Source organism: Pseudonaja textilis, chromosome 1 (genome assembly GCF_049901715.1).
Source record: "Pseudonaja textilis isolate UNSWEBS1 chromosome 1, rPseTex1.2, whole genome shotgun sequence".
Classification (NCBI taxonomy): Eukaryota; Metazoa; Chordata; class Lepidosauria; order Squamata; family Elapidae; genus Pseudonaja; species Pseudonaja textilis.
Window position 1 is genome coordinate 284,546,314 of NC_141990.1, and position 14,248 is coordinate 284,560,561.

Consider the following 14,248-nt stretch of genomic DNA (forward strand, 5'->3'; position numbering starts at 1 on the left):
ACCAAGACTCCCAACCAATCAGGATGAAGAAAAAACCATTCTAACACAGCAGTAGGCTAGCACCAAATTTAAAAAAAGAAACAGCTGTGAAAGCCTGACTCACAGACAAACACAATACAGAAGCCTGATGATGACAGATGAGATTCTGCCAAAACGTTGCTACAACTTTAAAGGCACAACTATAATGATGTGGGAAAAACCTGAACAAAGCTGAATAACATACATACATACATACATACATACATACATACATACATCACTTGTCAGGCTACAATGTAAAGTAGGTCACTGTTCATTAAAAAAAAAAGTCTATACAATTCATTTGAATGTGTGAGGGGAAAAAAGCTCCTTTCCAGTCTTTGTAAGCATGTTGTCCTTTATGGCATTTAAAGCACTTAATCCAGGAGGCTTATCCATTGGGGAAGAACGACGGGCATTTTATGGAACAGTCTTTATTATACATGCCCACCTTTAGATAGGTAAGCAATCAGTGTTACAATCACTCCAACATATACTCCTGTGCCGATGGTAATTGAAAGTGCAGCGAGGAAGAGTGCTCGTCGAGAAGCTGAGCTTGCCTGGTGAAAGTCCCCCTTGGAGATAGCCTTAGTTGTCTGGAAACAAACAAAGAAATACTTAGGTTACTATATTGTATATTATTCACTGTAATTTGTTATAGTTAATAATATCAGCTGTTTTTCAGCAAAGGAATCTGTCTTGTCTCCTGAAAATTAGTTCTGTCTATGTCTGGATTAGATGAATAAAGCAATTGAATTCTATTATAGTCTTAGATTGAAAACTAATGTGAAGTTATGATTAGACCAGAGAAACCAGGTTCAAATCATCACTCAGTGATAAACTTTATTGGATTAGCTTGAGTCAATCAATATAACTAAGCTCACAGGATTCCTGTGAAGATTTTCTCTTTCTACTCATTTCATTTTTTAATATATAAATTATAAATCAATTGCAAGATAAATAAACATTTTGAAATCTATCTGTCAATCAATATCACACATCCTGTCCAAGGATTAAAGAATAAAGTCTGCTTATGATTTCTGGGAGTGCTGAAAGCTGTTTGCTGGCTGCATTGCCAAATAATATGGAATGTTCAATTCGTCCCTGGTCCAACAATTATCAATTCCTTCACTAAAGGTATGTTATTGCTTCTACATATATTTCTTTTGAAATAAATTGATCCAATGTCACCAAAATACTTATACATTATATGTTCATATAAGAAGCATAACCCAGCCAGTTTCTTAATGATAGTTCTAGCAGCACATTCTTTAAATGTGTAGGCCTAATCCAATTTGTCTGTACAACATGCAACAATTATAGCAGAATAAGGCAAAACCAAGCAACCAGAAAAAAGAATGCCAACCCTGTGCTCCAAGTTCAAGGCCTTGGAGAAGAACCAGCTTTTAAGGTCTCATTTTGAATAGGGCTGGGGGTGGGGGGGAGGAGTTCAATGCAAATCTCAGGGAGGGCATCATTTTAGAGGGCACATATTGCAATCAAGGAAGTCCACTTTCTGTAGTCCATCAGATAATATTTTAAATTGATGGGACCCAAGGCTTACCACTATTGCCTGATAATATGAAGATGGGCAGAAACTACTGAAGAAAGTCCTTCAAATAACCATTAGGCTTTATATTATGAAAGATTTTATAGGTGGAAACAAGCACCTTGAATTACATCTGGAAGCCTTCTAGTAACAGCGCAGTTCATGAAGCAGAGGTGTTAGGTTGAAATACTGTGGCATACCCATAACCGTCCATTCCACTGCATTCTGGACCACCCGCAGCCTTCAAGTGGCTTTCAAAAATAGCTGCATGTATGACATACTGCAATAGTTGAAATGCAAATGACCAAATGTGAGTGACAGTCCTAGGTGCAGTACAGGTGTTGGTGCAATTGGCAGAATCCATGTCTATATCTAGTAAATTTTCCACCCGGGAGGTTGTCCGCTGGGATAAGAAACAAGGCATTATTTCCCTACCAGAACCTGTAAAGCCAATTTTGGGCTGGATGTGGATGACCCTAAAGTCTATCTTCTTTGTGATTTAAATGGCTGCTAACTAAATTTTGTGTCTTATATCTCCTTTTGCTAATAGCTCATTGTAAATTATATTTGGCATTTTGGGTGAAAGGTACATGGGCCTCAGTGCAGGATCATGCAGAGTGAGCGAGACTGTGTTGCATTGATGGGTAGAGCTAGGCTCCAGACAAAGGAAGACTACGGAATTATGTCTTACTTTGGCTATCATTAGCTCTGAGGAAATAGGTACAGTGCACATTTGTTCACTGCTGATTCTCTCTTTCCTGTAACATTTGGGTTGCAGTGTTAAAAGGTTTTACCAGTAGACTCTTTTATTGTTCCTCTCTGACGCATTTTGTATATCTCTGCACGTTTCTGTATGTGAGTTGGATCCAGACTCTGCTTCTTATAGATAAAAGGTTCTTTCCTTCCCCAGGAGGTTTCTCATTTAGAGGCCCCGTTGATGGAAAAAAGGAGGTGGTCCTGACTGAATGTAAAGTAGACCATAACCTACTACTTGATAAAATAGAAAGATGTCAGTTAGACAGCATCACCACCAGATGGATTCATAACTGGCTGACAAACTGCACTCAACGTGTAGTCCTCAATGGAACTGCATCTATGTGGAGGGAAGTATGCAGTGGGGTACCCCAAGGCTCTGATTTAGACCCAGTACTCTTCAACATCTTCATCAATGATTTGGATGAGAGGATAGAAGACGGAAATAACACTAGAGTAATTATTTCATGTATATATTGTTAACCAGCATAAGTAGCAACATTGTGTTTTTTTTTCTTCTGTCGCTCACTGACTCTAGCTATGTTTTTTTTTAAAGAAAAAAAAATCTATATAGGGAACATTTTGCATTTCAGGAAAATCCCAAGTAATTTTAGATTATATTTACTACTATGAAATTGTTGTTGTATACTGAGTAGCATATAAAGTAGTATATAAAGGCATTTAGTAAGCCAAGGCTAGTGTACATACAAGCATATATTAATAGATGTGAATTCTTACCCCTTGAGAAAAACAGAAGGCAGCAATTCCCAGGGGCCAAAAACAGCAGAGCATTGAGAAAATGGCTAAGCCTAGGTGGTCTCGTGGAGGAAGCATCAGAAAATTATCTTCACTCTCGCTGTCACTTGAAGAGTCACTCTGGAAAGTAAATTAATTTGAGAACAGTTACCAATAGCAAACTGTAAGCTTGCCCCACAAAGCATCCAGCAGGAATAGAAATCCAAATACTATGCATGTTTAATGTTGTTGTCTTGACAATATACAGCATTTCTCCTGATACCTGGTAGACAAATAATTTTCACCTGGCAGGAAACTTCCCAAATTAGGAATGTAGCATTGTCCCAATATTTTATTTATTTGGATGGATCAGGCAGATATACCAGACTCTTCTAGAGAGGTGGAATAATAACAATAAAAGAGCTCAAGATCTGAAAATCAATAGTTGAAAGATTATAGCATAAATTGGCCTTGGTGGTCCCTGTGGTTATCAGCACACTGGGTACCATGCCAAAAAATCTTATATGGCACTTAGAAACCTGGGCATTGACAAAATTTTCATCAGTCAATTGCGAAAGGTAACACTGCTTAGATCCATACATGTATTGTGCTGATACATTGTGATATTGTAGATTCTTGGGAAGAATTTGCTGCATATGAAGGCCCATACCAGCTAAACAATTTGCAGATGGGATTTCACATTTTTGAATATGTAAGAACAATAAGATATGCATCAAGAAAGAAGATATAAAACAGAGCCAAAATATGCCAGACAAAAACTTACAGTAGCTCACCTACCACCCTGTCCTAAGGCTTGGGAAAATAGCCAAGTTTTCAATGCTTTATGGAATATCTTCAGGGTGAGAGTCATATTACAATTCCAGAGGGCAATAGAGAAGGCAGTTAAGTACAGCCCAAACTCAAGGAACAGAGTCAACCTTCAGGCTCCAGGATGCCTTACCTGCCACATAACTGATGTTAATATGAATAATCCACTAAGAAAAGACATTTAAAAGATGGTATTTGTGTTCAGAGTTTTGCAGAGTAAATTTAGCACCAGAAAAATAAACACAGATGGCTGATGCTTCATTTAATGTCTTTATAAACATATTAAGTAAATTTTTACAATACCAGTTGTAGATTTCTCCAACATGGAGCAAATTCAAACATGTTACAAGTTCAGAGCAGAACAGCAACTCAACTTCAGCAGACAAGCAAGCAAGTTAGTTTCATTTTCAATAGACTCAGAGCTCAACATAGCTTCAGAGCTGCGGAGCTTGCCTTCCTGTAGTGGCTGCTTCCAAAATGGCACCAACTTCTGGGATGGCACCATGTGGCTTCTTTATGGGAAGGCCATATGGTGATTTGGCTACTTCTCTTTCTAAAAGGCTACACAGCAGATTGGCCAGCTCTCCTTGGGAAAGATGATTTTGGAAAAGGTATATGAAGCGAGGCATGATGGGGAGGGAGGAGGTCCAAGGGTGTGGGTCCCAGAGGGGCAGGAAGCAGGCCCAAGGCCTATGAGGACACAGCAGGGTGGAAGGCAGGTGCAAAGGACCCAGGTGGGCAGGATTGGGTGGGGGGGGAGAGACAGGCAACTACAGTCCCTATGGTTGGTCATAAGAATAGGCAAATTGCCAAGTACCTAAATTTTATTCATATGACCACAAGGGCACTGAAATGGTCATAACTTAAGGTAGAAATTGTAAATCCCTTTGTTCAGTGCTCTTGTAATTTCAAATGGTCATTGAATGAATGGCCTTAAGTTGAGGACTGTCTGTTATACATAATTTTTAATTTTATGCTGTGTTGATCTATTAAATCTTAGTTTATTAAAGGATGGAGTAGGCAATCCAGACCCCTCCTGTGACAACAATTGCCAAAAACGACGATTGTTTCACATCTTTTTGAGGAGTCATATGAAAATTGTTGTGAAAACCCTGAACAATGTTTATCTTAATTAAAATATAATAATACAAGAAAAGGCCCAAATCTCCCCCAAAATTTAAAGGAAAAAAATGCAGAAATATTTGGCAATTGTTTCTTTTCAATATAAAGAATATGCATAGCCCTCATGATATTACCTCGTTGGGTAATGAAACATCTGCAACCAAATAGCCAAGCTCATGAGCACTAAGGACTCCACACCATGGGTTTATTTCCTATATATTTGTACTACCATATCCACAAAGACTCAGGGAAGTGCACAGTTAAAGAGGAAAACCAAAACACAATGAAGTAATAGGCTGAATAAAATAAGTAAAAATAATAAAACCTCCACAGGAAGTTTTCAGAGGAAGGCTATTTCAGAGTGTGATCCTGGTAGAGAAAAATATAAATTCCTTGCTGTTTCACAAATTTCCTGTCTGGTTAGAATCCAATGTAGCAGACACTGCTGCAGGTATTTGATGCCATGTAGGGTTTTATTGACCAAACTAGGACTGTGAATTGTTTTCACAAATCTAGACCAACCAGTGCAATATCTACAATGAAGTTGCTATGTAAAAATAATGGGCTTTTATTTGCTGACACACGGGGTCCATTTTCTGCTAAATCTACCAATAGTAGTCTGTCATTCCATGACTAAAAATAATATCAACTTTCTGGTCCTGCCAACCTCCCAAATCTTAACTTATCCAACCACATTGTTTGATTCTCTTGGGCAGGCATTTTGCAAAAAAACAATAACATGACACCCAAAAAACAAACAAACAAAACCAATCCACTTAGACTAGCCTTTTCCCTACTCACACAAGCACTCATATCACTCTCATGTCTCATTTCCCATTCCTTTCATTAAAAAGAATCTTTTAGGAAGCTCATCCTCCCACTCTATTTTCCGTGGAGCTGACCAAGATGGATTTCTCTACCTCCCACTTCTTTTACTCATCAGGAGATGTTTTTTTTCTTGCCCAGTCTCTGAAACTGTGCATCATCAACCCACCAATATATCCTTTGCTCCTGCCTATAACATTAAATATCACTCGCCTAACTAGCCAAAGGCTACCTCTTCTAGTCTTGCATAACAATAACTGCTAAAAGCATCAAATGTGTCTGTAGGTAAACAAGTAATCAGAGTACAAAACTAATCCAGTGCTAATGATGGTGGGAAAAAAGAATTTAATATTATACCAGAAACAAATATATTTAAATGTATGTCTTCAAATAATTTATTTCAATTTTTATGGGCTATTTTTTAAAGAATTTCCATGATTTGAGCAGAAATCTGGCCTCTAGAAAAATAAAAAAGGAAGATAATGTTAACAGTTTGAGTTGTACTATATTAGAGGTCTTTTATTGCTTTATAGCTTAGTGCCAAATATATGGGTTAGCAAAAAGTTCAGCTTCTTTCATCTGAACTTGCTTTCTAATTATTCATACTTGGTGTCACAATCTTTTGTTATTAAATAACTCTGTGTGAACTGGTAACACAGAAAATTACAGTGGTAATAATAAGTGATAATCATGATAATAGCAACACAGAACAATGTAAGAATAGCACTCACTGCTGTCAGCTCCCACCCCTGATGTAAAGCAGTTGGCATCCTATTGATTTTTATTTTTTCCCACTGAAACCTGATTCTTCTGCATTACCTTGTTATAATATTTCTAGGACATCTATTATTACTTGGCATTTAAGTGTAATAGCATTTTCAGCCTCCTAGTTTTCCTTTTATGAAGTATTTTGCAGTCCTTCCCTCCATACTTTCATTTGACCTTCTTTCCAGCATTTTCATACACTCCCCGCCTTCTTAATACTGTAGTTTCACACTGGGAGGAAAAATGGATTTTATAATTTCTGTAAGCCATATCCTCTCATTTCACTTAGTTGGGGGCAAAATGCTAACATTAAAAGTTCTTGAATTAAAAGGTATTTTTGTTTTTCCTCTCTAGCTGAATGATCAGTTTATTAGGCAGGGATTTGGGATTTCACTGGAAAATTATTTTTCCTGAGTATTGGTAAAATGAAGCCATTTTTCATATTTAAGTATATTCCTCATTTAGATTCTAAGGTCCTAAACTACTAAAAATTCAGCTTAGTCATGTTATTCTTAATTAATTATGCTTTGATTTCTAATTCTCTGAAATATCTCTTGGGTAGAAAGCTAGTGTGCTATATATAATCTCCATTTTGTCTATTATTATTGCTTTTATATTAAACATTTATAATTGTTAGTTAAAAATTAGTCCTAAGCATGTGTACTCAGAAGTTTCTGAGTGTACATTATGAGTGTATCCTTAGAAATTTACCTCATATTCTTGCAATTCCTCTTCCTCTACTTCATAAGATACTGTCTGGATTTTGATATCATTTTCCATTGGAGATCTTCCCTGTGTTTCTTGCTCATCAGAAACATCAGTGGATAGGTCTTTGTTTTCCATGAAGGTTGTTTCACAATTGTCACCTTTGTTGTCCTTGACTTTGACACTGGTTTCATCTTTCACCAGAATGAAATTTGGACCATACAGCGCTTCAACAGCTAGTTGAAGAGAACTGGCATCCAACAACTGGTGTGTCCTTGCATTGCCTGAATTTTGGAAGATATAGGAATATAATTTGCCATGACAACGATGACCATGATAATCCTGGTGATAAGTACAGCTACCATGAAGGTGTCCATTGTTCTTGGCCAACAGTGGGTTCTGAAGTTCACTCACACTTTCCATTTTCCTTAAAAACTCAATGTCAGATGCTTCTGAGATAAATCAGAGTCCTTAAAGGAAACAAACAAATAAAAGGTCAATGATGCATAAATTGTAGAAATGGATTAAAAAATCCAGCAATAATTATATCTATACTAAAGAGAAGTCTATATTAATGGAAATCCAAGGACTGCAGTCATATTAGATAGGTTCTAGGTTGTACTTGACCCTTAGCACTTGAGCAATGACCTTTAGAGAAAAATTGAGAGGGTTCTCTGTCATCAGCCTTCCTTTCTTTGTTCCTGTTCAAAAGTATTACTAAAAAGAATAAAATACAGAAGAACAAGTCATGATGAAAAGAAATTAACATGGCTTTCACAGAGGAAAACCACGTCATACTAACCTTTTTGCTTTTTTGAAGGTCAGTGTAGACATGGATGATCAAAGAGTTAAATGCTTGGAATTTTCAGAAAGCCTTGCACCAAATCTCAAGTGCCACGGGATTATAGTGCATCTGATTAAAAACAGAAAAAAGGAATAAATGGACACTTTTCAGATGAGATTGTAAAGTGCGTTTATATATATATATATTGGTATAAATATAGAAAATGTGTATATAAAGTTTAATGGCTTTGGGTCCAGGCTGCTATTGGTTAGTTCCTGATCTATTTGTAATAAGATCACATTTATTTTTAAGCTGATTGTGCATAAATGAGCAGGTATGGCATGCATTACCAAAACATAGCAATGCTGACTACCCAGGTATGGCCTTGTCCAAGATTTGCCTTCTGGATTTGGGGTTCTTCAGCAGCCACAGCTCCAAAGCTTAACCTGTTTGACAAATGATGAAATTGATTACTTTATAGCAAAAGTTAGAGATCTTGCTCATGTATTTCTCCCCCTGCTGCTTGGCAAGTTTCCTTACTGAGCTCTTCAACCTTATTTCCAATTTCTTTGATGAAAGTGGGGCTTGGTAGGAATCAAGAATTCATGGCCTTACTGGCAACCATGGGTTTGTCCCAGAGAATCTCTGGCCTAATCCATACAGTTGGCCATCTTGGGATCTTATGTTCATCTTGGAGGATGTGCCATCAGTTTTTTTTTTTGCTTTCCCAGATTACTTCCTGGTTCAAATGAGGTTTGTTGCATCCTGTAACTTCATTTGATATGGAACAATTAAGATAGTCTGACACAGGTATTTGATGGTCCTGGATAGATTCACTCAGCTTGGCAGGAACTAGAGAGAGTGACTTATAATGTAACTGGAACAACATCTTGAACCTGGGATCCATTTTTGCTTGTGGAAGGTGCTTGGTAGCTTGAATTCTATCACATATCAATTGGTTTGATGTCTTTCTTGCCTTGTTCAGCCACTTAAATAGGCAATAAATTACTTCCCTATTTATTGATTTATTAATTTACTATACCATCCATCTCCCCTACAAGATGACTTATTTGGGAGAAGAGTTGCTTCCAATAGCCTTGACAGAAACCTTCTTTGGATCCAGCAATTGGACAACTACTGCTCCTTCAACTTCCTCTTTTGGATTTGGGTGTATTTGGAGTATCAGTTGGAGAACACCCTGGCTAAAGTGGATTATCTGTTCCTCTTTTGAGTTCAGACCTAGACTTGGGATTGAAATGGTAGATAAATGGCTCAGGGAAAATCAACTTTAGATTTTTTGGCAATGTTTGATACAGTATCATTCTGGATCACCTATGACAATTGAAAGCAGAAGCACTATTTTGTAATATTTCCAAGACTTCTTAGACAGACAACATCAGTCACTGTGGATGCCAACCCTTCAAGGTAGGCCAAATCAAGAAACAGGCTCCACTAAAATTCCAGGAATGCTATTTTTTTGGTGTAGGGTATATTAACAAAATCCTGAAAGCCTGTTAAAATCCTTTACTGCCCCCCTTTAAGACAACAGCCAAGGCAGAGCTATTCTGAGTCTCTTTCTAATGCCTTCTCTTTTCCCTGGATTGAGCAACTGTTTCTCCACTCCCATCTTCTTCTCAAGGCCAGACTTAAATATCCATACAGTGGCAAGAGGGTGAAGTAGGATTCAGCTCCCCCATCCTTGCTTTTTAACATCTATGTAAAATCAAGTCGTCCATTGATTTGGAATGAGGTATCATTGATATGCTAATGACAGTTAGTCACACATTTCTACTCTAGGCCAAACTGGAAATCGAGTAATCTTGTCCTAATGTCTGGAAGATATGGAAGCCTGTATAGGACAAACTGAAAATAAACCATCTGGAATCAGCAGTTGTTGTTTAGCTCCCATCTGGTTCTCCATTGGCTCTTATTTTGACTTTAATGGAAAGATATTCCCTCTGAAAGACTAAATCTATGACTTGGAAGTTCCGCTAGAGTGGCTACTGCTGGAGATGGGCTATGGTAGCCGAGTGTTACAGTGAATTTTGTGAGTATTGCCTTTGTGTTCCAATGGGCTTCCAGATCTAATTGAAAAGCTGGTTTTAACTATTAAAGCTTATGTGGCTTGATTCTCAGAATTGCCTCCAATCCGTTTCTCCCAGGGAACGATATTCAAGGCCTCTCCCATTTGTCAAGTTTGTAGTAGAGTGCCCTCTCGGTATGTAATTCCTTTCCTCTGGCATAACGTCTACCGAGAGGTGAGGCTGGTGGGTACTCTGCTTTTGTTCAGGATGGCTATGAAAATTGTGTTGTTTGAAAATACTTTGGCTGTAGGACAGTTGCCATGGGGTAACAGATAGAACTCTTGATATAAAATATATTTTCTATCTTAAAAATTATAGAATTATTGATGCCTATATTAAAAAGGCATCAACATGGCATCCAAAATATTTAGGGACCTGGAACAGCTATCTTACAATTGGCAACTGGAAATGTTTAGGGTAGCATTAACGATGGCAAGGAGAGATATAACAAAGTCAATAAAATCAGCATAGCATAGATAAATACATACAGAGAAGTGGTTTCATCCTTCTCTCAAGGTCGCTCACAAACTAATTACAAGGAGACTGGATCAACAGAAAGAAATCTATTTTCATATAGCACATAAACTGTGCAATAATTCTATCTTATTCCATTATGAATTTAATGTTACCATTATAATGCCTTTATACCAGTTTAAAGACCTGTGCACACCTAAATTACTGTATATAGTTCTGAGTCCCACACCTCAAGAAGGATATCGTGGGGTTAGAAAAGCTGCAGAAAAAGAAAACCAAAAGAGGAAAATAACTCCATTATGTGAGAAAGAATACTCTTTAGAAGTAAGAAATGGGGGACATAATAGATATGTACTTTATCAAATTATTCATGGAGTCAAGGAAGTAAATAAGAAGCACTTTCTTTTCTATCTTTCAAAATATTGCAGTGCAGTGGTAACGGCAGCCAGTTGGGAGAGCTTTATGGGGAATCAGGTTACCAGTTCCTACTCATATGTATGCTTGTTTACCCTTTTCTGAGTGAAACAATTATGTAATACATACTGGTTGCCTATCCATCTATGCATATGAGTTTTCCAAATGGCACTAGGATATGCAGAATGCTAAACTAGTTGGACCTATATGTTATAGCCTGGTTTGCTGAAACAAGGGTCCAATTGTCTGTTACAAACCCAACAGAATGAAGAGCCCCTTTGGCTTCTAAGGTTCAGTTGGACACAACATATCATAATGCATTTGACAGGTTCCAAGAAAGAAAAGAAAATGCTGGAAGTTACTAACGTCTGCCTGGTAGTAGAACTATAGTTGAGGATTGCGGCATTTTTACTAATGGTGTGACTTTAAAGCACCATTGGAAGTAGAAATAGAGCATTGAAGGTTTGTTTGAGAGGAATGGTTACCTAAGTGGTTAGTGCATTTGGAGATTATGATTCCTGGCACATCGGTCCCTTTCTTTAATCTTACATTTAAAATGAATGATTTACTTCTGTCTCCTCTCTTGCATTTCTTTAGATCATCCAATGTCATCCCAGGACTGTCCAGATCCTACATAACTTTATATCAATTTCTTTCAAGCATCTTATTTAATATTGTACCAGAAACTGATAAACAGGCCATGAAAATGCTTCAGGGGAACAACAGATCTGAAATGTACGATACTGAAATCCATTATCAAAGTGCTGAAGATCTGGGCTGCATGTTGCATAGTTCTTTGAGAACACAGAAAAAAAGGAAAGTATAGTCATTAGAAAGGGGGGCAAAGTATTGACTTACCTTAGTTTTGATAGAAAATGACAGTATTTGGCAGCATAATTGGGCATGAGAGCTTGTACTTCTCTTCTAGCTGCCAGAATATTGTCTGAACACTGACTTTATTTGAGTCCTTACGCCAGCCTCATTATGGCAGGTAGTGAAATCAGACTATGAATCATATGAAAAGATGAGAAGGTCAAAGCTATCATGATGGTTAGAATGTATTGAACATTGCCCTTTCTTTTTGGCAGCTTGAGATGGAGAAGAGTAGCTGATGTAAATGCATAGTGCATCCTTTATGCTGGATCATAACTTCCTGCAGAATTACAGTGAATGGCAGATGGTCTCGGCACAGATCTGAGTCTGGCATCCCCTGAAGAAACCTTCTATGCATGATAAACAAGTGAGGCAAACGATGAATTACAGCTTTTCAGTTGCAATTGGTTTAAGTAAGCGTGATCTATTTTGCATGCTAAAGGACTGCTAGAGAGTTCTTCAGTGCTAATGGACTACTAGAGAGTTCTTCAGTGTTTTGACAGAAACTTCAAGGAAACAGTGGAAATCAAGAAAGAAAAGGGGATGAAAAGTTGCTTGACATGGAAACATCTTCTATCTGTGCTATGGTACATTTATAACAAATGTCCCCTTTGCAGTGACAGTGCATATAAATTATAAGAAAGAAATTTGGGGTGCCTTTTAGTTGAGATTAATGACATCAACATATCATATGGCGTATTACTGTAACATTCTAAGAATTATTATTCATTGGCAAAGCCAATGTATTTAAGTAAGGCGAGAAAAACCAATGGTTATAGTATTATGTTCTTTCTTTAAAAAATAGTTGTGATCACACAGACCCATTTTTTTAAAGGCAAAATCAGGCAGCCACAGAAAGATAGCCAGCTGCACACTAGGGAAATATTTTGAATATTTTGCACACATTCTGATTAGTTGGATGGCCCACAATTGCTTTGGCAATTGCTTTTAACTATGGGAAAGATTACTTTTGGTAATGAGAAAATGGGATTTTTAAAAAGAATCTCATCACTAATTTTTAGTCAACTACTAAATTAATCCATTAGATACAGCAGTTTTTGATATAGCCATGTAAAAAGTTCCATCAAAATAGGTCTTATATATTTAAAATAGCAAGAGCTGCTACAATGAGCACTTTGTGATTATCTTCAGCAGGAACAGAATTACAATTCATGACGATTTACTATTATATTGTCATGTGTCCAAAGATATCCAACTGTCAGCTCATTGTAAACAGGTTTCAGAAAGATGGGAGGAAAGGGACTTAGACAATAACTTTTATATAAATGTAAATTTTATTTTAATAAAACATCACATCAGCTATTAAGCGAAATTGCTTATCTGTAAGATATGAATCAAAAGAAGTTGGAGAGGAATGCCTCTTGTTCAAACAATTGTATATTTTAACAAGTCCTTGGCAGCTGGGTTTATGACAGCTTCCTGCCAGCATTGTCTTAAATTGAGATAGATGAGAAATTGTTGCATGAACTGATGGCTGCCTGAAGGACTGATAAAGAGCCTTCTGTGGAGTTGTCAGAAGTATTTTGCTGGCTACAGCATGTTTCAATGTTCTGTTGATGTTTTACAGGAAGACATTGCTAATAGTTTTGAAAAAAAAAGGCTAAGGCACAAATTAATGAAATCATTTAGATCACACAAAAACACTACCAGTAACTGAAGAAAATTAAAATATTACCAGTGGTGGGATTCAAATTTTTTTTACTACTGGTTCTGTGCGCATTGCTTGGTGGACGTGGCAGGAAAATGATACTGTAAAATCTCCAGTCAGAGGTGGTATTTGCCGCTTCTCCAAACTACTCAAAATTTCTGCTACCGGTACTCCAGAACTGATCAGAACCTGCTGAATACCACCTCTGGTGCCAATGCATTTATATAGAGTTCTTTTCCCTCTCCCCTGAATATCAACAAGCTGCAAACAATACTAAAAAAGAAAGTTGCTTAGTCTGAAAGTATTTTTTGTAAACAACTCCATACTTCATGTCTAATAGAAACTCATCCAGAATACGAGTTTCTTGGCAGTAAACCTTAAAAAAGCTAAAAAAAACCCCACCCTATCATGTTTGCTGACTCCTTAAGTATGGAATATGGAAACATCCTTTCCTTCTTCCTTAGGCAGCACAGAAATGAAGAAGACTGGACATCAATCCTCTTTCCATCAATTATTAGTTAAATTTAATATTAGTTTTATGTCAAGTTCAGCTATTGGGGAATTCTTGGAAATAGTCACTTATGTTTCTTGGCCGCAATATTGTATGCAAGTAATCATCTTCCAGGGTTCTAGAAAAAATTTCCTAGCAA

The 14,248-nt window shown here is 37.2% G+C and overlaps 1 protein-coding gene across 1 annotated transcript; it reads right to left on the reverse strand.

The window, feature by feature from the left end:
• Positions 1-358: 358 nt before the first annotated feature.
• Positions 359-8,214, reverse strand: SYNDIG1L (synapse differentiation inducing 1 like). The gene is made up of 4 exons (XM_026705219.2): positions 8,103-8,214; positions 7,307-7,770; positions 3,059-3,196; positions 359-614 (listed from the first exon to the last, which is right to left on the reverse strand). Exons 2-4 carry the CDS (start codon positions 7,721-7,723, stop codon positions 456-458), a joined length of 714 nt encoding a protein of 237 aa, XP_026561004.1. The 5' UTR covers positions 7,724-7,770; positions 8,103-8,214; the 3' UTR covers positions 359-455.
• Positions 8,215-14,248: the final 6,034 nt, after the last annotated feature.